General features: G+C 38.0%; 1 protein-coding gene across 4 annotated transcripts in view; it reads right to left on the minus strand.

Moving 5' to 3' along the window:
- opa1 (OPA1 mitochondrial dynamin like GTPase) overlaps window positions 1–23,564 on the minus strand; it is a 48,596-nt gene that overhangs the window by 18,660 nt on the left and 6,372 nt on the right. For 2 of the 4 annotated variants that reach the window (XM_041791342.1, XM_041791341.1), the window contains 23 exons: window positions 22,033–22,188; window positions 20,439–20,492; window positions 20,116–20,220; window positions 19,792–19,878; window positions 19,497–19,610; window positions 19,239–19,319; window positions 19,072–19,146; window positions 18,913–18,984; window positions 18,517–18,616; window positions 16,718–16,848; window positions 16,104–16,176; window positions 15,880–15,952; window positions 15,675–15,790; window positions 14,577–14,641; window positions 14,401–14,477; window positions 11,992–12,157; window positions 11,607–11,759; window positions 11,252–11,360; window positions 10,715–10,794; window positions 10,333–10,473; window positions 9,943–10,059; window positions 9,741–9,834; window positions 9,354–9,464 (listed from right to left, as the gene is read on the minus strand). In XM_041791342.1, the coding sequence (XP_041647276.1) occupies window positions 9,354–9,464; window positions 9,741–9,834; window positions 9,943–10,059; window positions 10,333–10,473; window positions 10,715–10,794; window positions 11,252–11,360; window positions 11,607–11,759; window positions 11,992–12,157; window positions 14,401–14,477; window positions 14,577–14,641; window positions 15,675–15,790; window positions 15,880–15,952; window positions 16,104–16,176; window positions 16,718–16,848; window positions 18,517–18,616; window positions 18,913–18,984; window positions 19,072–19,146; window positions 19,239–19,319; window positions 19,497–19,610; window positions 19,792–19,878; window positions 20,116–20,220; window positions 20,439–20,492; window positions 22,033–22,188 (2,350 nt within the window). The remainder of the gene's footprint in view (window positions 1–9,353; window positions 9,465–9,740; window positions 9,835–9,942; window positions 10,060–10,332; window positions 10,474–10,714; window positions 10,795–11,251; window positions 11,361–11,606; window positions 11,760–11,991; window positions 12,158–14,400; window positions 14,478–14,576; window positions 14,642–15,674; window positions 15,791–15,879; window positions 15,953–16,103; window positions 16,177–16,717; window positions 16,849–18,516; window positions 18,617–18,912; window positions 18,985–19,071; window positions 19,147–19,238; window positions 19,320–19,496; window positions 19,611–19,791; window positions 19,879–20,115; window positions 20,221–20,438; window positions 20,493–22,032; window positions 22,189–23,564) is intronic. The other 2 variants (XM_041791344.1, XM_041791343.1) reach the window with 1 other exon arrangement.

Raw genomic sequence — 23,564 nt, forward strand, 5'->3', positions numbered from 1 at the left:
CAACACGCCTACAAAGATGGTAAACTTGTTAAACGTCATTTAAGAGCCAGGTGTTCACTAAAAACAGCCCTGACAGTTCTGTACCAAAAACTTGTGATGTACTGATCTGATCACCATTTCTTTGGGGCGGTTCTGATTTTTGATGTTGAATGGACTGACCTACCAAAACCAGTTTTGCACAATGATTTTCTTTCTATAAAGAACTATAACCTGACTTTTAGTTTATTTTTAAAAACATATAAGCTGCACCAAGTTACATGAACGACCAAATGACTTGATGCTCTGCTCCCCTCGGTGCATGCCACTCTCACATACTATATTATGTGTTAAACAGGCTGGAAACATCCAAATACAGCCATCAGCCAGTTAACTGGTACAACTCTACCAGAAACCAGCAAGAAGTTCAACTAACTGGTTCAATTTTGTGTCCAAAAACATAGCCCAAACACTAATAATACTTTATATTAAGGGTCTTGAGGATAAGGAACCTTTCAGGTCACAAGTGTCTTTATTTTATAAAGTAAATGTCAGGAAACGGGATAGCAATAAGAGAATACACACATTCACCAATGTACTACTGTCCTGAACTTTGACCTGGAAATTGCAGAATGTATACAGATGTTGCAGGAGTTGCATTTTTGTCTGCCTTCATATGTAACTGTTGGCTAGAAGTATGGCGTTCATCCCGTTTGTACAAAAAAGTGAAGCACAGAATATGAAAGCAGTGCATGGGACATTTAACTTATGACCAGTTAGCTGCTTGCTAACTCGTTTGAGAGATCAATGGGAAGAAGATCCACAGGACGTAGATGAAAGGGGGCATTTCCTCGTCTATCATGGCAGATGTGGACATGTTCCCATCAATAAATCAATTCTACCACTGTGCATGCCTACTGGGCAAAGGACAGGAGTAAGGCTCCATATCCTGATTGTTTTAAAACAGTAGCTTGACATCACTGTGCACTGGGTGATATGGCCAAAAATTTTATTTCCATTTAATCACACAACACTTGGTTCACAATTTAAATAATAAATAAAATATATAAATAAAATTTAACAAAAGGAAAATGTTTTCTTTCTTCATGAGTTAAAGTGTAAGTATAAAGTTGTTATAAGCAGTGTTTGAATAAAAGATTTATAATTTTGTTCACTGGGGTGGCCAGAACTAACGCACATTCAAAGTTTCTGACGTTCACTTTGACTTTTGTTTATTGCAGTGAATAAAATGCGTATAAATCAGTGTAATAAAGGGGAAACTTGAATGGTAAAATGAGCACTGAAAGTTAATATCACCATATAATCCTGCCAACTGCTTCTTCTCTTAATGTTATAAATGTACCACATTGAATATGTCACAATGTGCTGACACAAACCTTTTAGTAAAATGGTGCCAGCATGATTTATGTTCAAAAGCCTGAAGTGTCTGGAAGCTCACAATATTAAATATGACATCCAACACTTCATAATAGAGTAGTAATTCTGGAAACACTCTGGTGTGAGGCACCTTTTCAAATCAAACACTGTGGTATTTTTTTCCATCACAACACACACATACACACAAAACACAATTTCTATGAGGGGCAATGAAGCAGCCAAGCGTCATCCCAGTGGTCTCCTTGGAGGCCTGTGATTGAACATTAGGCCTGGGCTTTGCTCAAGAGACGGCACTGTGCCATACAGCTGGTCTGGCACACGCTGACAAACACACACACCTCTTTTCCATGTACATTGTGCTACTCATTAACGGTCACACACTTATTCACTGACACACACACCTGACCGGTATTTGTAACCTGAGCAGTGCTGAGCATGCCTGCAGGTAGGAGCAAACAGCTTTACATCTAACTGCCCTCTGGGTGCACATTTCTGCCTTTGTTAAGTGTGTTTATCCTTTCACCCGCCTCCTTTCTCTCCCTCTTTTCCCTCCTTTTCCAGGAGTTCAGACTGTCAGGTAAAGGTGGGCTCTCCTCTCTGAGTCTCAATCCTTCTCTCTACCCTTCTGTTAAGGGAGGGTTAAGAGAGAAAGGACCAGGGTCAGCTCGATAGAATTTAACAAAGGTGGCAAAAAGTGTCACGGACTTCCAAAGAGATGGAGAGATGTGTGAAGAGAGCTAGCTGGATCAAGCAGCCTGTGGTATTAAGTTGGGGTCAGGTCAGGACTGCAACATAAACAGACAAAATCAACCTAACTGTAGAGCCCTGCTTGGCCAGAAAATCCATGCTTTAATCTAAAACAAATTAATAGCTGTTGAGAGAGGAAAATACAGACACTCCATATGCTGAGATGCTACTAGTTTAAAGTCTGATCCCTGAAATGCATTTCTGTTAACCCTCGGATCCTACTATGTCCGTTTTGAGGACATTCATCATTTTTTATCATCTTTTTTTTTTAAAGTTGATCGTCATATTTTTATCGATCAAGGCATAAAATTTGGCCAAGTACATTTTTTTATATTTAAAAAAAAAAAAAAAAAAGGAAGAAAAAAAAACGTGTTACCCATAGAACTCGATTGATGCCAAATAGCTCCATCCATCCTTGTTTGTCCGAAATTGGACCAACAGACTTCCATTAAAAACACGTTTTTTGACTGTGTGTCTATGGCACCAACACAACTTATAGCAACTGTTTCTTTGCAGTTACTCGATCACCAGGGATCACCCCTTTGACAACGCACACATGGTTTTCCTTCCATGGACTCAGACTGTTTGGAGTGCTATTTCACCCACTAAACATCATCAGAATTAAATGAACCGATTCATGCCACTAGATATGGAAGTCTGAAAGTGGGCTACATGTGTAAGGAAAAGTACGTGTGTGCTCAGGTGGGAATCTGCATCTATGTTTACAACCGGACATGCCGTAAGTGGAGTGTTTACTGTCGAAAATGTTACCTCTGAGTTCTGCAGCCTAGGACTAAGGGGGACATTTGGACAATTTCAACTTTGCCCTCATTTCATTGCAAGTGGATGGACATGCGTGAGGATGCACGGGTCCTTTCGATCAATAGGTAAGAATATATCATATCTCAAATATGCAGTAAATTTATATCTGCGCGTGATTGGCATATTTGTGGTCACATTTTGGTTAGAGGTGGAAATGTGCGCGTTCGTGATTCATATCCTACATATATCCATATGATATATGATTTTTTATGCCTGTACATAAAATAAACCTAACATGAACAAATACATTCACTCGCATATGATTTGGTAGAGGTGGAAGCTCGAGAAAAGGATGGTAAAACTGGCGTGTTTTACGCTCTAATAGACTCATCTGTTTAGCATGGACGCTATCTCACGGAATCCAAGTCATAGGCATGGTGTACAATAACTGGCATAAAAAGGGTGTAACATTGAATTTTTTTTTTTTTTTTTTTTTTTTTTTTAGTGGTCAGGGTTGAAGTTGTTGAAGAGATTTGAAGCGGTGAAAGTAAAAAAAAAGTTGAAAAATGATTATTTTATTAACATCTTTCTGCATGTCTGTTTTCTGGACAAACAAAGACAGATGGAGCTAAAAATTACAAGGGAGCGAGGGTTAAACAAAGTGACTAAGAGTTTAATTTGTCCTATAAAATGGCTGTATTGCAGTCAAGGCCTTGCCAAATGGGGGGCCCCGTGGAGTTCAGCAAAATCTGTGATAACGATATTTCATATCTAACCTGAATAACAGCCGCTTTTATCAAAGCAAAAAAAAGGAATTTTATTTATCTGCTTATGCCACTGGACAATATAGCATTTTCAAAATGTAAACCTCTTATTGAAACAGAATCACTTTGTCATTTGTAATGATAACAGTATGGATGGGCAGGATACCAGAGAATAAAGTAGAAGGAATTAAAACAAATTTAAGTAAAAAATAATCAAGTAATTAAAAAATTAAATTTTGTCTAAATTGGCAAAATGGGTTAAAGTGGCAAAAGGGGCATAAATAAGTGCTGAAAAGCAGTTAAAGAGTGGCAAAAATAGGTTAAAAGAGGCAAATATAGATTAAAAAATGTCAACAATGGGCAGAAAGGTGAAAGTGGTTACAAAGATGCAAAAATGGGTTAAAAGCAAAAATATTGGTAAAAAGGCATAAAAGGCGGGGAAGTTGGGAAGAAAATGGTGAAACGGTTAAAACATAGCAAAAATAGGTTTAAAGTGGCAAATATGGGTTAAAAAAGGCAAAAAGGGGAAAAAATGGCAGAAAATGATGAAGGCAGTAGTATAAATTGTTTTACAGTGGCAAAAACTGGTATAAATTGACAAGAAATGGGTGGCTTCAGTAGTAAAAAAGGGTTAAAGTAGCAAAAATTGGCAAAAACAACAAAAACAAGTTCAAGCAAAAATGGGCAGAATTAGTGCTGAAATGGGTGAAAAAAGTGGCATTAACAAATAGGTTGAACTTCAGAACCTAAAAACAGCTTGACAGTCCTCCCCTCAATACCATTAATCAGTTAGGCTCTTACAAACTAAAACTTTAAAATCTGATACATGTTATGTTAAAATTCAATGATATCCTGACCTTGCAAGATAAAACTGAGATTTTGTTTTTGTAATTACTAATAATGCAACCAACTCCTACACACTGCTACATTATGAATATGTTTGCTTCATTTCAGTGCTGAAACATTGCCACTTTTATTCCAATTCAGACAGTATCACTTCCTCTGGCCATCGGTAAGAGAATTAAATTGTCACGTTATGCCAAGCATATGAAAAATTTTAGTATCTTACCACCTTGCTATAAAATGTGACTTTTGTTTATTTAAAAGTTTCAGTACTATTGGACAATATCAATGATAGAAATTAGAGATATTATAATGCTATACTCCAAAGTAGCAAAAAATTGGACGATCCTAAATCAGGGTCTGTACAGCTTTTGCTGCGGCATCATTTAGCATTAATAAGATATGCCAATGCAAACATGATCACTTGAAGCGTTAACCTGCAACAAGACCCAAGCACCACAAGTGAAGCTGCATGCAGATCTAACTTTATGGTGTGAAATTTTTGGTTCAAAAGACTTTTGAACCTTCAGAAGCTCCCTCACTTTGTGCTCTGAGGCGTATTACTGAGTCTGCCCATCAACCAGCCATCACAGTTCAGTCTAGACTGATGGACCCACATACCCACGCCCACACACATAGGGGTCTAGTCTACATTACCCTGAAAGGCCTGTGGAAAGTGTCAGAAAACTAATGACCCAGATCGTCCACTCACCCACCAACTCAAACTGACAGCCTGACAAAGCTTAAACTTTGAAACATACATTTTCTAGGTAGGAGGGAATGAAAAGTCTGACTTCAGCATAAAATTAGTTCTAATGATACATGCATGCTGAGAGTGATCTTTGCTTCATACTTTAATATCGTGAGTTACAAAAAAATGGGGGGTGTTTGGTTATTTTCTTAAATCTGTTGAAGATGATGGAGCAGAAAGAGACAAAAACTAGCATGAAATACACCTCCATCCAGACACAGATCAGGAAAAATGTTTTTCATGGCCAGCACTTTTTATTTCTGTGCCAATTCTAGCTTTAGCTATAGCTAGACAGTACAAGCTTTAAAATAGAAATAAGGATCATTTGGTTAGTATGTGCACAGGTTTACTGCTAATTTGTTAACTGATGTGTCTTTATTTTTGTTGGTCTTTTTTTGGTTATACGTGGGGGACTTCCGCTGCTGCTGTCTTGGCCAGAATTTTTGTATCTCAATAAGAATACCCATGGTTAAATAAAGGTTAGATTAAAAACATCAAACCACTGCACGCTAACAAAAACAGTTGGACACTCATTCCCTGAGTCTTGAACATTTCTGCTGATGTAAATCCAGAGCCTACATCATAAGGGACTTTGTAAACCGAATATGTTGCGGTGGGAATTTCATCCACTTTCTGAGCAGCTTTAGAAATGAAGCACCTAAATTGTAGTTTTAATTACTGTAATCATACTTTTTAAAATACAAAGTCACTACATTTTAGAGATTTACGGGACAAGAAAGTTTACAAGTTCCTGACCCACATGAGATTTGAGTGTTTGGGGTACATGCACAGGTGTTTTTCTACCCTGTAGATCCCATGATAGATTCAAACCACATTCCCACATTAATCAAAGAGAGGAGTCTGTGGCGGTGGAAGTGGGGATGTCATGCCTGTTTGGGAAAGTTTGGGATCGACTTGCCTCATAGGATTTGCAAGGCCAGGCAGGTCTGGGCATTCCTGGAAGTGTCTGGAACAGAGAAAGTACTTCAAGTGTGTGTCTGTGGGAGCGTGTATATGCTCTTCTCTCCCCTTTGCTCGTATCACAGAAAAAAAAATGAACGCAAAAAAAGTAGAATGAACGTTCCCTGTAGCAAAGAGTGAGCGCATTGTGTGTCATCTTTATGTATCTTTCCACCTGAGTTAACTGTTCCCGTATCTGTCGTATGCTTCCTGAAATTATGTGACCGTGAAAGTTCACTACCATAGATGTTTGTATAGCCAAATGCTGTACAGTTAATATCCTGTTTGTACATTGACTAGATAGACATCTGTGTGCAACAGAGCAAAAACATCAAGGTGTGTGTGTTGTTTCAGGGTGATAAATGTGCGCCTTGGTCAACCAAACAAAACACACACAGACAGACCAGCCACCTATTTTCTTGTATCCTTCAACTGTATGCAATGTAACATGAAACCCCCATCGTCTCAAAATAAAGGCAGGACAGTGGAGACTGTGTGAAACTGAAAATGAGTTAATAAAGTGTAAAAATATCATGGGCTAAATGTTTGAAACCCAAGTGACATCCATTGATTTGGTTCTCTCTATTAAAGTAGGCAAAATCTGAATTCAGGAGATTTTTACAGTTTAGGGTGCAACTTCACGTTTAGCCTTCACACTCAGAATCAAAAACGCAGCTAACGAACAATCTAATTAAAGCTTTAGGAATTTCCCCTGAAATTATGATACTCTCAATTAGGGATGAAACAATTACCTGTATTAATGATTACCGTGATAAAACTCCCACATGGTTATACCATTCATACTATAATTATCATGATAACTGTTAGCGATAACTGTGCTTCACAGTAACTAATATCCAGACAGCATGCTACATAGGTTCCTTTACTGAGGGGAATGGGCAAAAAACAGTCAACTGAAGATGTAAAACACACCAGGAAGGAGGAGGCATGTGTGTCTGCTATGCTCTTGCCTGCACCGTTTACCGTGCCTGTCTGTCGGATTTCAGAGGACAGACCCATAATCCGACAAGCAGGCTTGGCCTAAGGAGCACTTCAGTTGTTGGCTAATCAATTTATACTCCAAACACATCAGTATTATGAATCAAACACTAAAATGCTGTAGCCTACCTATGACTGTCAGGTTGACGTAAAAAAAAAAAAAAAAAATCATGGCTTTAGGAACGGTTTTAGCTGGTCCCCTGCTCAAAAAAGTCCATGAAAAGTGATCCCAAACTTTGAAGCAGCTCCCATTAATTAAAAATATTTATTCAATGATGAAATCCCTGTTGAAATTGTCAGAATAGACATCAATAAGCTCACTTAACCACCAAACCAACAGTTGTATTCATGATGCGTTCAAAGACTGTAAGAGAAATGATTTCCTGAGAGAAAACTAAAATGTCATGGTGTGTTAACATGTTACATCAAGTAAATAAAATTTTTGTTCTCCTCAAAAAACCTGAATAAATGCAGCTACAAGGTCAAAAATTGTGCTAGCTTTGTCAGAAATATGAAAAAAACTGAATCTAGTTGTCTAAGACCACTTCTTTTGAAAACAGATTATTACAGTTATTTTACAGTTTTCCTTTTCACAGGTAAGAATTGATACAAACGGTACTGAGGAAGATTCAGATTTCTTAGGAGCTTTGTATTCAAAACGTGACTTGTACATCTGTTTTTCTTTAATAACTTTGGCACTTTTCTGTCCTTTAAAATATTAAAAATAATAGATAATATGTTTTTTAGGAATGTGGTATCAAAACAGTATCAAAAATTATGACAACCTTGTTAACCAAGTACCTTTGTCAACGCACATTTGGTAAGGTTTCTATGTACTTTAAATGTTTTTGGTTTTTTTTTATAAACAAAAGTGCATAGTTCCTGTGCTCTCAATTTGATTTATAGTGTTAAAATCAAACTTGATGTAATGACATGAAATGATGAATCTTTACTTTAGATTTTCTGCAAATTCTAAAAATATCATGATAATACTGATAAGTGTAATATATTAGGGCATGATTATCATGATATGAAATTTTGATATTGTTACTTCTCTACTCTCCATCCAGTTAACAAAAACTTAAAACCTGTCAGTGAGACAAAATGTTGGCTAATATTTTTTCAGACAGATGTGTGCATTTTGTTCTCAGTTAACTCAATCCACTTAATGACACTCTTGATTAAGACACTTAAAACTCATACATGCTTATGATATTGGGTAATGGGCTTACAACATGATAAAATTATCATTACTCGTGATAATTTTACATTGTGTTTACAGGATCTATCATTATGTTTGTGATGTGAGAAAGCCAGACTTCTCTTTACAAGCAGGTTTAGTTTTGCTGAGTGTGATCAAAGCTGGAGCCAGCCTGGCCCTCACTGTCCTTCTGTTAACAGGTACTACAGAGAGCAGACAGGTCAAAAAATTAGCAAAAATCTACTGCCCAGCCCTAACCAAACTCTTCAGAAACTAACCAGTGATGAAGACATTGCAAAAATGCACATTGCCACTGCGACAACTAACCATACCAAATCAAAATAAGACAAATACCTGTATGTTAGGATTTTGGATCTATGATGTAAATGTGCAAGTACAAATAGACAAAAGCACAAGAGTATACAAGCATCCATTAATTGCAGGTGAGGACTCTAAAATGATAAACCAAATTGATACATTTGCAACAAACACCAAGTAAGGCTGATGTAACATCTGCAACAGCTCAGCTGGAAATATGGCAGCAACGTCGTTCACTATGGACGACTGTCTGGGGGAAGTAAGTTTCCATTTTCTTGTTAAGGAAGATCATAAGAAGAACATAACTGGCAGTTGACACCTACATTATTCAATCACATCAATGCTTTACTGTAGAAATTCTGATATTGACAACTAGTCAGTGCTATTTTCTTAAGCACTACTGCCACCTACTGACTACTTCCAGCTGTCCTATGAGGAAGAGTCATTTACTAAAATACAACATATATAAGCTGAGTACTGAAAGTCAGTGTACAAAAAAATTTGGTCCCAACAAGAACTGATAGAAAAAAGCTCCTTTCTTTTCTGCCATCAGGCCTTTAGGTAAACACTAGTCTTCTTATTTTACACATAAACAGCGATAATTTTTCTGTGATTGACTCTTTGAGTGACTTACTGAGATCCTCAGCCAGCTGAACTCGCCGACCAGTGATGAGCTGGCTCTTCTTCTCCTGGTCCTCCCCGAAGTCTTCCAGTACCTCCTTCACATTTTTCTCCAACCGACGCACTGAGAGGACAAATGGAGAAACACACAAACACAAAGCGTAACAATCAATATTCAATTTAACAACAATGCATCACATTTTTCCTTCTATTGTTCCTATTGAAAGTGTGATCAGGGTATATTTCCATCATTTAAATAGGTTGAGAGGAGTTACCTCACAATAAATGCATTTGAGCATAATGTACCATATTAAATGGTTAAAGGTAACATAAAAAGCTGACAGTCAAAGTTGAGTATTTCACATCATTTGGACAACGTGAAATTCTATCAGTGACTGACCTTCAGTGTTGGTGAGCTGCTGTCGGAGAGTGTTGGCTGTGATGACCAGCATCCTCTGGATCCTCCAGAACAGGACTACGTCATTGCACTCCAACTGGAAAAAGTATGCAGGTACAGCTAAGCCTTTGCCTTTTTATTCACTTATATAGCTGACAACAAGGTGAAAGAAATACATTTAGGATTTCAAATCTTCCTTTGTTACCTCAGAGTCAACAAAGTGTCTCTGGTAGTAATAGAAACCTCTCTTGCAGAGGTTACAGTGAGACAGCGCATTCTGCAGGAAGTGACGGCGATACAGCTGATGCCACGTGTCCTTGATCTAGAACAGTAAGGATGTTTGTGAGTCAGCATATTATAGAGGGTGGACATGATCAAAGAGGGTTTATAAAGCCTGTACTTTACAAAGCTGTTGCACATTTCATTGAGGAAAAACTTGCAGTTCGTGCTTAAATCAGCAAAAGACCCCAGCTATTCAAACTGGTTTCATTTGAATTTGAGAAACTATAGAAACATTGAACAGTTGCTACTGATATTATCAGTAACATTTTTCATCTCTTGTTCAGATACTGAGACACAACTACTTTGTTCTCACCAGCACAGGGTCGACTTCAACTCCTCGTCCCTCCAGATTCTTCCTGACTGTGGTGACCTCGTCATTGGCCAAATAGGCTGTGTGATCATCGTGCAGCTTCAACAAACGCTCCAGCTCATTTTTTGTCTCATTGCGGATGTGCTGAAAAGGTAAGTTGAGACTGTGAGTGCTGGCCATATGGCAGATTGGTGCTAAACAGTTGTTTATTTTATCTAATGTGTGATCAAAGTACTGTAAAGGGAATCAGCACTAATAATGGTAATTGCTCATGAAGTTTCTAGAAAGTGTTTTACATTTAGCTAACTTTAAAAGCTCTTTAGTGCTAAAAAAAATACCACACACTTATAAAGAAAAGGTAAGGAATAACCCCTCAAAATCTGACCTGCTCTGGTGTGCGATTCTTCCAGCCGAACCACCTCTGCTTCCAGTCTGGACCAACCATATCCCTGATTACTGACTCAGCTACAAGAAGAGTGAAAGCAAACCAGGATGACAGGTATGAAGAAATACAGAAAGACTGTGAAGCATATGCTTTGACCTCTTTAAACCTCATTCTTCCTGTTCAGTAAATTGCTTAAATGATCTTCCCCAAATATAGGTGACTGTGTAAATATACATATTGGCTGCTAAAGTTTCACACCAACTTTGAATTCTATGGGGAAAATATTAGCTAGACAGTAAAGCTCACAAAAAAGGCAGCCAACCATTTTCCTAACTGATGCCTGCTCTATGTTTAGGACATCTACTAGATGTTTGCAAACCATGACATTGTTGTTATACACTGTATCTTAAGCACTGACTGGCATATCTACAACAAGCTTTGAAACATTTTGACAGGCAGATTATCCCATGGTAGGACTGGGGTGTAGTTGTAGTAAAGGGTATGAGACACTGTAAGAGGCTAACATGGTAAACATACTGTCTTTGAGACGTGACTGCAGGGTTTCCTCCATGAACTGGATGGCTGCATCCCACTGGGGCTTGTCTGTGATGGATCGGTCTTCCAGAGCATTGTGCTGGATCACCCTCTGATATACAAATACAGGACAAGAAAATATATGCCATTTGCTGAGCTGAATATTAAAGCAACCATTGTAAGTTTAGATTTAAGATGTGTGTAAAGATAGCAACAATGTGTATTTGCATCAATGCCATCAAGAACATTTTCTTTACTGCTCACCAAATGGTATTTTTCTGTGGCATTGCCCTATGAGATAATGTGTGTGCTGTCTGCATGCTTGCACCCTGGGTGACTGGATTTACTGTGTGTTTACCAGGCTGTCCATGGCCCTTTCGTTCCACTTGTGCCTCTTGATACTCTCGTCCTTCACGGCCTCCTTCAGCTTGTCAAAAATGTCGTCCTGGTCTTTGCCTTTGTATTCAGCCATGAAGCGGGCAAACTCCTCCTGCAGTGTCTCCCAGGCAACCTAAATGCAGGCAAAGTATAAAGGCTTGTATTACCATAACACCACTGCTGGAATTAACTTTCATTTAGAAAGTCTCTGAATGAACACTTAGAACATGAATTAAAATCATTCAGTTATGGCAACCTTCTCAATTTACCACAAACTCTGAATGATTGATTTGAGCAAAGTTTGATCTGAGTTGATATTTTAACATCTCTCATTAAAAAATAGATGCATAAAGAGTCTGCATTACCTCCAGTGCTTTATGTGGAAGCTGCTTGTCAGTCCACTGCTTGAGCTTGATGTCCACTGTAGTGTTGAAGGTACCAGAGTCCATTGTTTGAGCAGCAGGAAGGTAAATGTTCTCAATTACATGTGTGGAAACACGTTCCCAGAGTTTCTTCTGTAAGATTGACTCCCTAGGAGGGTAAAACAAAAGTTATGTCAACTTCCAGCAACTACAGAAGATAGTCCTTTTACATTTACAACTCTACCTGTTTAAGTTCTCTGTGTTTCTTTCTGTTATTTTTATTATTATAAGAATTATTATTTAAGATTATTATAAGATTTGGTCTAAGACGGCTCCTACAACAAAGTATGTTTATAACAAAGCTGATCTCAGGTGTTGGACAGTTTAGAAAATGAAATGAAAATCCTTGAGTTGCTTTCAAATGCCTGACTGCATTTGCACTTGGACTGCACATTCCCATATAGCTTCTATCCAAGCCTGTTAGCAGCAACCAGCCTCCACACTCCCACCAAATCCATCAATAGAAGTGTGGCAATGAAACAAAACCGTCCCCAAATCCCTGTTAGATAAGGCCAATGTTCAGCTTCTCTCATTAATCATAAACACACGCTCATATTTCATTAGCCTCCCCTTTTGTTCAGGCTAGCATTCCTCACTGTCAATAAGAACTATCTTCAATAGTGCTGGCTGCTGGCTGGTTAACAGGGCCACCCCTGTTCCCGTCCATGGGCCATTCATCAGAGTATTGATCTTGCAGAACTGACGGCACGCACACTTGGGACGACCACAAAACGATGCATACATCTCATTTAGCTAGGTTTTCCTCATGGGGGAGAGACAGAACTATGCACTCATGCACAGATAAATACACAGAGAGACAGGCTGACAATATACTCTAAAAGTTGCATAAATCTCATATCATGGTTGAAGGTGCAAGTAAATATGTAGATATACTGACTTTAAACCAGGTGGAAAATTTGGGTAAGGATGCACAGATGCATCGGTGTAACATCATAACAGCCCTGTTTACAAACATCTGGAATCAGCCAAATTATGTGGCATGAACAGACATCAGTTACCAATTTTAACTATTGTGTCCTATCAATTATATGCTAGCAAATGACATATTTAGCTTATGTTTTTACAGGCAGAAAATGTGACCTGTTGAACAAACTCTGATCTGGTTTCAGTGCCAATGTGAGAGAAAATCTCTAAATTCTAAAATGTTCAGCCTTCATACTGTTCAACGCAATTAGGACAAATATTCTACACTGAAAGTGCAGTGACTTTGAGGGGCAAAACACAGCCTCTCTGTGTTTATTTCTATCTATTATAAGGCATTTAGGCTCCCTCCTTCAGTTTATAAGTCTGTGTAAATGTGCTCTTCAGCAAAACATGATATGACGATGGGACAGCCTGCCATTAGTTGTCACAGTCCAGTCGCAATGCATTTGGTGGGCAAACCAGCAAACTGCAGGAATGATTCAAAAGTGTATGATAAATGGATAAAAAGACGTCTAATATCAGGAGTTTCGGGTGTGGATTTAATCTTTAAAGACCCTGGAAAGTCAGCCAAGTTCCAGGCTTGCTACACAATGTTCTGTGACAGCTACAAAGGTGTGACAATGGCACCACTGGATTGGAACAACAGAGCGCTTTCAGAGAAAAAAAAACAAAAAAACAAAAAAACAAGTGCCTACGATTTACGGCTCAAAGATTATTCAACTTTGAATAACAGGTGTCTCATCTTATGACAACGCCAGACTCAAAGTTAAAAAACTTTGGGATATACAATTAATCATAACTTTGACTCAACAACAGAGTGAGGGCTGAGCTGTGCATACTTTTAGTGGGAAGGTCCATATATGACAGAACTGGACCAGAGTACAGGAAATTTAGTGAGTAATATAAAAATAATAGGGGGTTTTGGGGTCCTCCTATCTTAAGCCAAACATAAAATAGTATAAACTATAGATTTCACCAAAATAAGGGGATAATCTTGTTAATGCTGCACAGAAAGATTTTTGATACATGCTATCTTTTAAATGATACACTCCAAAATTTGAGAAAAAGATTGGATGCAGACATATCTATGTCAAAGTGCCATCTAAAAATGTAAGACCTCTCAAAAGTATAAATAAGACTGTTAATGGTCTTACATTTTAACAGTCCAATTGAAGAGTTTTTAAGATTTTTCAAGGATCTGCAGGAACCCTCATATTTACAACACAAGAATTTGAAACGTAGGCATTGTGCATACAAAAAACAAACACAAGATCTAATCTGGCCCTTGAGTCTCTTTTGGTTAAAATGTTAACTAAAATTAAAAACATCTGTTCTGGTAATAGTATGTAAATTAATACACAATGACAAGTCTTCACAATCTCCATTATGACTGTATCATTAACTCACCAGAGTTGGGGAGTCACTTGACTCAAACTAATGACTTCATCCAGTATTTCATTTTTGGCCTTTTCATAGAGTTCATTCTGCAAAAACATAAAATAGTAAATAAATTTGCTTTTTTTTTGAGTAAATTCATGATGTGGTCTTGCTTTCACAAGCCTTAATGCACATTTATTCCTCACCCTGTCCAGCTCCCTCAGTCGGGGGTAGTTGTTCTTCCATTCAGTCTCCAGGTTGAAGCGAGATGCTGAGGGAGAAGGGACAGATTCAGTGTTTATTTGATAACACCAACTTGCATATTTGAAAATTAAACTATTACTTTCATTAGGAAGAATAAATACTTTAATTGAACATCAACTGATATTTTATAAAGCTTCATTTGAAATTTCCACCGTTCCACTTCAGTTTAATGATGACTTTCCCTTGATGCATGTCTTCTAGGAGGTATTCACTCACATGCATGGATAAACCTAACATTTTAATGTTTTTTAAATCTATTTTGACTTTGATGATAAGCTCCATTAAACAGTAATTCTCTGTAATCAACAGGCAATAACCATACAGGTACAGGGCCTCCGTTGTTTAACTTGGGATGATATAAAGGCGGCTCTCAGATCTCTAATGGTGCCTATCCTTTAATAAAAAGTGGGCGAGGACACATTCACTGTCTTAACTGGTCCCTTAGGAAGAGAGGGGATGGGGCCAATTTCACAGTCTATATCAAAAGCCAGTTTTAATTCTGATATATACACTCAGAGAGGGACACAGTAAGAGACACACAAACACACACACAGACCAAGCCTGCTGTCCCTTTCCACAGCTCCCTATCCACAGTGGGGATTAGGCTAATTGCTGGTTTGTGGGGCCACATCGGCGCCAAGCATGGAGGATGGAGGCCGGCTGTGTGTGATTTGATGGGATATGGATCAATACACAACACAATGGGCCTGTGGGAACTGCAGTTTCAAAGCCATAAATCTCCTGTACTGTTAGCAAGGGGCTTGTGATTGTCTCAGCTAATTGCAGTTGGAAGCCCGGACAGTAGAAAGTGTGGCAGGGTGGGCTGAGCAGAGCTAGAGAAGGAAGTAGGGAGGTCAGAAAAAGAGGAGGCTTAACATCCCCTGTCTCTACAGTTAATGAATAAAATATCACCAAGTCTTTCCACACTATTAAAACATGCCTTGGACTGTAAAACTATCAAAAGGCACAAATAAGAAGCATATGAATCAGTCCCTGAACCCTCCCCTGGATTCAGGTTAGTCCTAAAAGTGTTGTCATACCTTTGAAGACATCTGCCTGCTGCTCAACAGACTCCCGAACCATCTTCCAGAAACAGTCAGACACAGCCAGGCTCAAGTTCTTTGTGGTCACCTGGTGGGCCTTAAGCATGCCGTCCCTTTTTGCAAAGAGAGACATTAAACTGTCAACTTTAGAGTAATTAGTTAAGAAAGCTACTTAACTGTTAGGCAATCAGGTGTTGCTTGCCTTAGTAATCTGGAGTTCTGGAAGAAATCCTCCTCATAGTCTTTAATGGAATCTATGCTTTCACCACTGCTCCCTGTACAATGGAGCACAGAACAAGGCGTGAGAAAACAACAAGGACAGATTTCATATAACAGGCTGACTGGTCATTTAATCAAAGTAAGTGAAGCAAGGCAAGATCATGACAGTCATTAATGAACAATATGAAATTAAATGTAACATGTTACCTCTTCCTGTCACTACAGCAAAATAACCCAGCGCTTTCATGGGAAACAGCTTCCCTTCCACTATTTGCTGGATCTAAAGGAGAACAAGAAATTCAAATAACAGTTTAGATTCTAAGTCAGTGAACTTAGAGTCCAAGCTTCTAAATAGCTTTAAAAAATGATTAAAATTAAGTACTCAGCTCCCTCTTGTGGAGCTCCTGTGTACAACCTCATTTTTGGGGCTGACACTTCATGCACTGGTATGAATAAACCAGAAAATGTAGGTACTTTCACATGCCAGTTGAGGCCGGCTCACGTTCATGCTCACAAGTTTTGCTACGTTGATGCCACTTAACCAGAGAAGACAATGACTATGACCTATATTACCTTTTAAATTGATCAACTCATCATATGTTGACTAAAACAAAAAGATATTTTTCTCTGTTTAGTAATTACGCTTTTAAATTGACAAAGGGCCACTGCCCTTTGATGGCAGTACAAAAGAGCTTTTAGACAGATCAATACTTTTAACATGATATCCATGATGCAGCAAGTAAATGCCTGTGAAGGTATTAACTGAAAAAGTAAAACTTTTTTAATCATATTGGCTTTCTGCAAAGGTTCAGCTCTCTTACTCTGCTTGGGCTGGCCAAATTCTTCTCTGCCAAGTCCACTTTGGTCAGGACAAAGATAGTTCTCTTCCCATGAGGGTCCATCTGGCTAACCAAGTCTGTTACGATGCTCCGCTCTGCATCCACACTGCCATCTGAGGGAAACAACAGGGTATATACAGAAAATCTGTCAGAAGATAAAATACTTTTAAGACCTTTTTGAAGACTCTCTTCATACAATTTAAGACCAAACACATATTCAATATCTAACCAGTTATATTAATGAGACACTTACAGATATGTTTGGTCCTGGTAGTAAGGAAAAATGTGACCCAAAAAAAACACAAAAAAACCCCCCCAAAAAACCAAGAAAATGCCAGAGGTAATTTCATTACCGCATACATATTAAGCTTTATTTGAAAATTTTAATATTAAACCATGAGAAAAAGAACCTAAAACCATAATGCAGCTGCATGGAAAGTCTTATCTTTTACTTAAGTGGCTAAAAAGTAGTTGTTCTAAATTCTAAAAGTATCTATTTGCAAGCACTGTGGTTAAAACTAAGAAGTTGAACACTCTAAAATTAAATTTTAAGAAAATAAATACAAGGTATAATTGCCAGTTGCCAATGCAATTTCAGGATACTTTTCATCTTTTATTCTGATTTTGAAGTACTGATGTGCCAGTGATCAATTTACTGTTGCAGCTGATCAGCCATAGCTCATAATAATTGAGATGTATTCATTTAAATTGTTCCCAGACCCACTTGAAAAAAAATACGAGTCAATCTGAATTGTTTTCATTGACAAAATCCTAGCATTACAGGCTTACATACACTTGTTCTGACAATAGATCTTTTTAAAAACTATCCATTATTATGACGCTGATTAGGGCCATTCTAGAAAAAAAATATAACTCTAGAAAAAAAACAAAACTTGAAACCGGAAGTTTAAGAAGTTGTTAATTTACAAGAAAAATAAAGGCATTTTTTTAACTTTAAAAGTCATAACTGTATATGAACCAAAATCTAAAACCTGAGATTATAAAGTCAAATAGTAAAAAAAATCCAACCACTATTTTCAGTTTGGTTTTGTGTAAATTCTGACTTTACACTGCTGCAAATTTACATTTCCAAACTTAAAATTTGGATGTCTCTAATGTTAAAATTTAAGACTTTTTAAATTGAGAAATTTCAAGTTTTTCTCAAAATATAATTCTTTTTAAACTCTGAAAGTCTAAGTTTGTTTTCTTGTAAATATACCACTAAATATTCTTAAAAAAAATCCATTAAAAGCTATCTATCTTTTATTGCTAAAAAATTAATGGATTTCTTTATTTTCTAAAAATCTTTTCAGTGGCCCTTATACACTATCCATCATACAGTATGTTTCTAACCATGGTTTATAAAAAATATATGGCTGGTGTCAAGTCAAAACCTAACATCACCTTTTTTCATTACATTTTTTAGACGCTGTCTATTATTAGGTTTTTTTTTCATTTTCTGAAAAGTGGTGATTTTGGAGATAAGAGGTTTTGGCCTGGCACCAGCGATATGCACATCTAAGTTTGACAACATCAGAGCAGACAGGGCCCCTGAGATCTTTGGCAGTCCTCCTATGGGTCCCTGGACTCCAGGTTGGGAACCACTGTCATAGAAGATACAACCATAGCTTACAGAGCACAATGACAACTGTTTAAAAGGTAAAAGGTTGAGATCTGGAGATTTTTTGAAAAGCACAACAATGAGACAAAATTGGACAGGCCTTTATAATCACTGTCATGTATGACTACTACAACATGGGGATAGTATGCTCATTGCTCACCTTGAATACAGAGGATAATTGCATTAGGATTCTGCATGTAGGCCTTGCTGATGCTGAAGATGGTCTCTTTAGTATCTGCTGCCATTCCCGTAGTCACCGTCTGAGAAAAATGAAGAAATACTTAAAACTTATAGTTGTTGTCATTCTTATACTGGAGAAAATAAACAAACAATTGTGCAAACATGAGTATCTAAAAATGTAGTCCTTAACTGGCTTATTGAGAATAGAATTCAAACTACAAGCTTCACATCTGCACCAATGCTAGTTTGAATTATTTATTTGAATTTATCCAACCATCTTCATTTACAATAGCGTCCTGGTCAAGACAGGCAGCAGCACATACAACCAAGACACAGACAAAAAACAGAGCAATTATATTTAAGAATGTATACTCACACTAATGACACCTGGTAAGTCAACAAGCACCATCCGCTGGATGCCTGGGCCTTTAACACTCAAGGATATTGTCTAACATGGAGATAACACACATTAATATTCAATGACAAAAAAAGAGAAATTTATTAACACAGTAGTGTAATTAGATGCGTTAATAACCTCAGAGCTGACTGTCTGTCCCTCTTTTACACTCTTCCTCATCCTCAGCTCAATCTCATGCCTCAGAGCAGCCAGCTGCAGGACAGGGGAAAACAGCAAGATACAGAGTTAAACAAGAAAATATAAATGATATTGAAATTCAGCAAGTCATTCACTCTGAGACTTACATCCTCCTCCTTGGTAAGGTCGAACTCTCTGCCACTGTCCTTGAACATGGCCACATGGTGAGGGCCTTCGCTGAGTGTTACCTGTAGAGTTAAGATGAATACTGTCAGAAGCTAAGACTAATCAAAGAAGCTTTTTTCTCACATTTTCAACAACCAAACTTATTTAAAAAGCAATACTTATTTTATCATAAAAATAATCTTCACTAAAGTTTTAAACATGAGGATCACACAATACTCAGCCAGTCTAGTTCCACATACCTTGACAGGAGAGCGTGTCATCATCTCCCCTGAGCCCCTGGGAAAGATTCTGGCCTGGGCTATCATCTCCAGCACACTGGTCTTTCCAGCACTCTGATCCCCAACCACGACCACCTGAAACAGAGAGGCTGTTATTGAGAGGAAAGACTACATACAGAGGACAGCTAATACAAACATTGATTAGAAAAAAAGAGAAGGAAACATGAATAAGTGATCAGGGTCTGAGCCTTGGAAAAAATAAAAAAAAAAACTCCATATTTCCGGATGCAAATTACAAAAGCTGACAGCTGCTTACCCTGGGCAGGTGATCCTGGGTGTTATAGTTTGAGTCGTAGTCAGACAAGATGTCCAGAACCTCTGAGTACATGTCAATGAGAGATTTCTGAAGGAGAGGACATAATAAAAAATGATATTGATGATAAGTTGTACATCACAGTTTATTTCCACAGTCTGTTTCTCAGGGTGACAACTTCAACATGAAACCACAGACAAAGAACGACAAAGAAAGGCTTTAACAGTCTGCAAATACATGATGTAAATAAATGATGAAAAAAATATTCTTGAATATTTAGAATGATCATTTTCTGCTTTATACTGTGTGTTTCATTGTACAATTTACCTTAACTTTCCTTTGGTGAATCCCCTTATCGTCTTTTTGCAGCACCACTTTTCTTAACTCTTTATTTTCCTTCTCCAGTCTCTCCAGCATGCGCTGATATTTTAGCTATGGAACAAAAACATCAATAACATCAGCATCACATCAGATGATGTCTAAAATCTGGTGGATAAAGGATATTATCAACATGAATAACTAACAACACAGTTCTCACATATACAATTTCCCTCTTACAGTCTCCAGCCAATTTTAAATATGATAAAGAGCAATTTACAGGGTATGAAACTAATAATGCAAAAACAAAGATAAATCAAGATCTACTGTACCTGTGTGCGGAGCAGTTCTTCTTGAAGCTGGTCAATCTTTTCTTTGTCAGAAGACTAAAGGTTAAAGTGAAAAAGAACAGCAAAAAGGTGGTTACACTTCCTTTTATACTTGAAAATGAGGGCTTTCCTTTACTCTGGTTGTGCAACTCCACAAGCATGAAATCCAACCATCACCATAAAAGTTGATTAAGTGCACACTGTATACAGAAGGAACCAGTGTTGAGAGTCAAGTTAATACAAAAAGAGAGGAACAAAAATCAAATTTCAGGCAGACAGTTTCCATTCTTCTATTATTCAGACTTGATCGACAAGCTCTTGATTTACAAACAGGCACAAATTGCAGAGTGAGTCCTAAAAAATTATAGCTGAAAATAATCACAAAATCATGTAGCCACTGTCATCTATTTTTTCATGATTGAGCAGACTAGATGTGTACACTTAGCAATATTATTATCAGGATGAAAGACAGGACAGAGAGCAAGAGATACAGAATACATAGACAAATGGGATTTACAAGCAAAAGAAAGGGAATATAAGAAACACAGCAAACTATTTCCCCCAACTCTCTCTCTAATTTACATGGAGGGTCTAGAAAGGAGCTCTAAAGGTCATTAGGCATCACAAAAAAGCTTATTAAAACTTCTACCTTGGGTCCACTCAAATAAGCTTCAAAAAGTGTAGCTCACACCATGCAGTGGGTTTCCACTCCACTCCATGCAGTGCATCTGAACATGAATGGAGCGCTGCTGATGATAATCCATTTGCATGCGATTGCTACGTCGCTGCGCCTCTGGAACTCCTATGATGTCACATGCATGTCTTCTATACAACCAACTGGCAAAGCAAGTCTGAGCTAGCCTGACAGACTATGGGGTGAAACATGGACGCTAATGTTGGGTATTTCAGGGAACAGACTAGTTTTTTTTTCATCTGCACTAGGAAAACTATGCATTGTTTGAAAGGTTACAAATTATCAAATAATATGATTGCTTCAGACAAAGACACCTCTTGAATATAACACAGTCTAGGGTCATAGCAATGTAGGTAATACTTTACATATTTTTGGCATTTTAAAAATTAGGCTTCTATGATGTCTCCAGTTTAACTTTTCCTGCATGGGTACAGCACTTTTATGTATAGTGTTTAAGTATTCTCCATCTCATATACATTAGGTAGTACAAAAGCCCTAATGCTCCATTTGGATCTTCAGTTTTCTGGTGAAATATTTTTCTTTTTACATTCAAATTGCAAGCTCTACTCAAATAAATTACATGCAAGAGAAATTTAACAACAGCTGAAAAAAAGAGATTTCTCCTGACCTCTAGTGGACTTCTAATGTTGCTGCAACTATGCTGCATTGAAACTGCCACAAAAGCACTGGGTGTGCTTAAAGGTGAGAGAGAACACACCTCTGAACACATCCAACCACACTGAGGTCTGAGACGCAACAGCCTTTAAGAGTAGGGCACACTTAATCTCCGCTTTTCCATCTGCTGTTAAATCAATCTTTTATTTCGTCTAGGTGTCTTGTAAATGTAAGTTCTCTTGAGGCGTTGATGGGAAAGGGCGAATCTAAGTGGGTTGGGACTTTCACCTTGCGTTTCTGTTGAAGGGGACTGGGGTTCGGAGGTGGACTGGGAGCAGGCTCTGGTGGTGGGGGGCGCGCATTATTGGCTGCTGCGGCCCGCCGGACCTCCTCCTCGTGCTGCTGGATCTGCTGCTGAATAAGAATGAGCTCGCCCAGCAGACCCTGCTGGGGTACGTCATAATGAGAGACAGGCAGGAGCAGCAAAAAGACAACAACCAGCCATTGGGCCGGTCAGCCATACAGGCAACGCTGCATCCAAACACAAAGTGACAATAGAGGGAACCTGGCCTGTGGTTCTCATGAGTCTCAGAATTGTCTCAGAATCATGATACACTGAAAGCTCAAGTTAAAAAGCTCTATGCACTTGGGAGTGGTAATCTTGCCACCAACATCAGTGTGACCCAACAAAGTCAGTCTCTCTCATACTCAAAGAGAAGGTAACAAACTTTGCCAGACTGAAAGCAGAAGAGGTGACTAATACCTCAACCAGCACCTCTCAGCAAGTGGCAACAAACGAAATCTTTCCACGTCGCCCACCACTCTGTACACATGACTGTACATTTACACTAGATAAGACAACACTTGAACTGTTTTTTATACTAACACTTAACAGTACAAAATAAGTAGACGTTTGACTTTTTACAGCAATGGTAGAATAAGGTCTGCAGTGTTTGTATGTGCAGCACAATGATGTTGGTCAGTTATGATATAATTAGCCTGATGAAGCTGAAGCTGATGATTATAGAAGCAAAGCAAGCACTGGGATAGTTCTCTTTCAGGGGAAAGTAAAAAGCATACATCTAGCAGGTGAAATTGGCTTTAGCTCAGGGTTCCCCAACATGACATCAGTATTTTCCTTTGCAGTTTTTACTTCATTCTGCTCTGTTAAACACACATATAACATTGAATTTGAAGAGAAGCATCAACTTGTAACAGTTGTGTTATTTGTGCTCATGTTGGAGAACATGATTGCAGAGTAAAAGCAGGGCAAAGGGGAGGAAAGCAACATCTTCTTCTAACGTCTCTTCGTTATATTAATGGTCAAACTTTTATTTAACATGAACTCTTTACAGTTAAAACATAAGCACAGAAAAACATGAAAATAAAGCAGAGAGACACTGAAACATATCAGTTTTGGAAAAGAAAACAAAAAGAACAAGAAACAGAGAGGACAACGGCAATGACACAGGTATGCATACAAGGTGTTCAGTCACAAACTGTGGTATAATGAGGAGCTGAAAACAGGAATGGCCTCCATGAATATGATGTCTGCAAAAAAGTGGAGCTTAAGAAGTAGTACACATAACTGAAGCAATGATAAATAGAGTGCATAAACTTTTAGGCTTAACCTTCAGTGAACGAGTGTCATACTGCAAGAACTTAACTGTTAAAATCATATTTTTAGTTTGATAACAGAAAACGGCACAGCAGTGAAACCTTGCCTTACTTTGAGAGAACAAACCGTTTATTATTTTACACAACTGCAACATGACTGCAACAAAGAGTCTTTTTATGACCATTTCATAACATCGCGGCCC

The sequence above is a fragment of the Cheilinus undulatus genome, linkage group 7 (assembly GCF_018320785.1).
Source record: "Cheilinus undulatus linkage group 7, ASM1832078v1, whole genome shotgun sequence".
In the NCBI taxonomy this organism is placed as follows: Eukaryota; Metazoa; Chordata; class Actinopteri; order Labriformes; family Labridae; genus Cheilinus; species Cheilinus undulatus.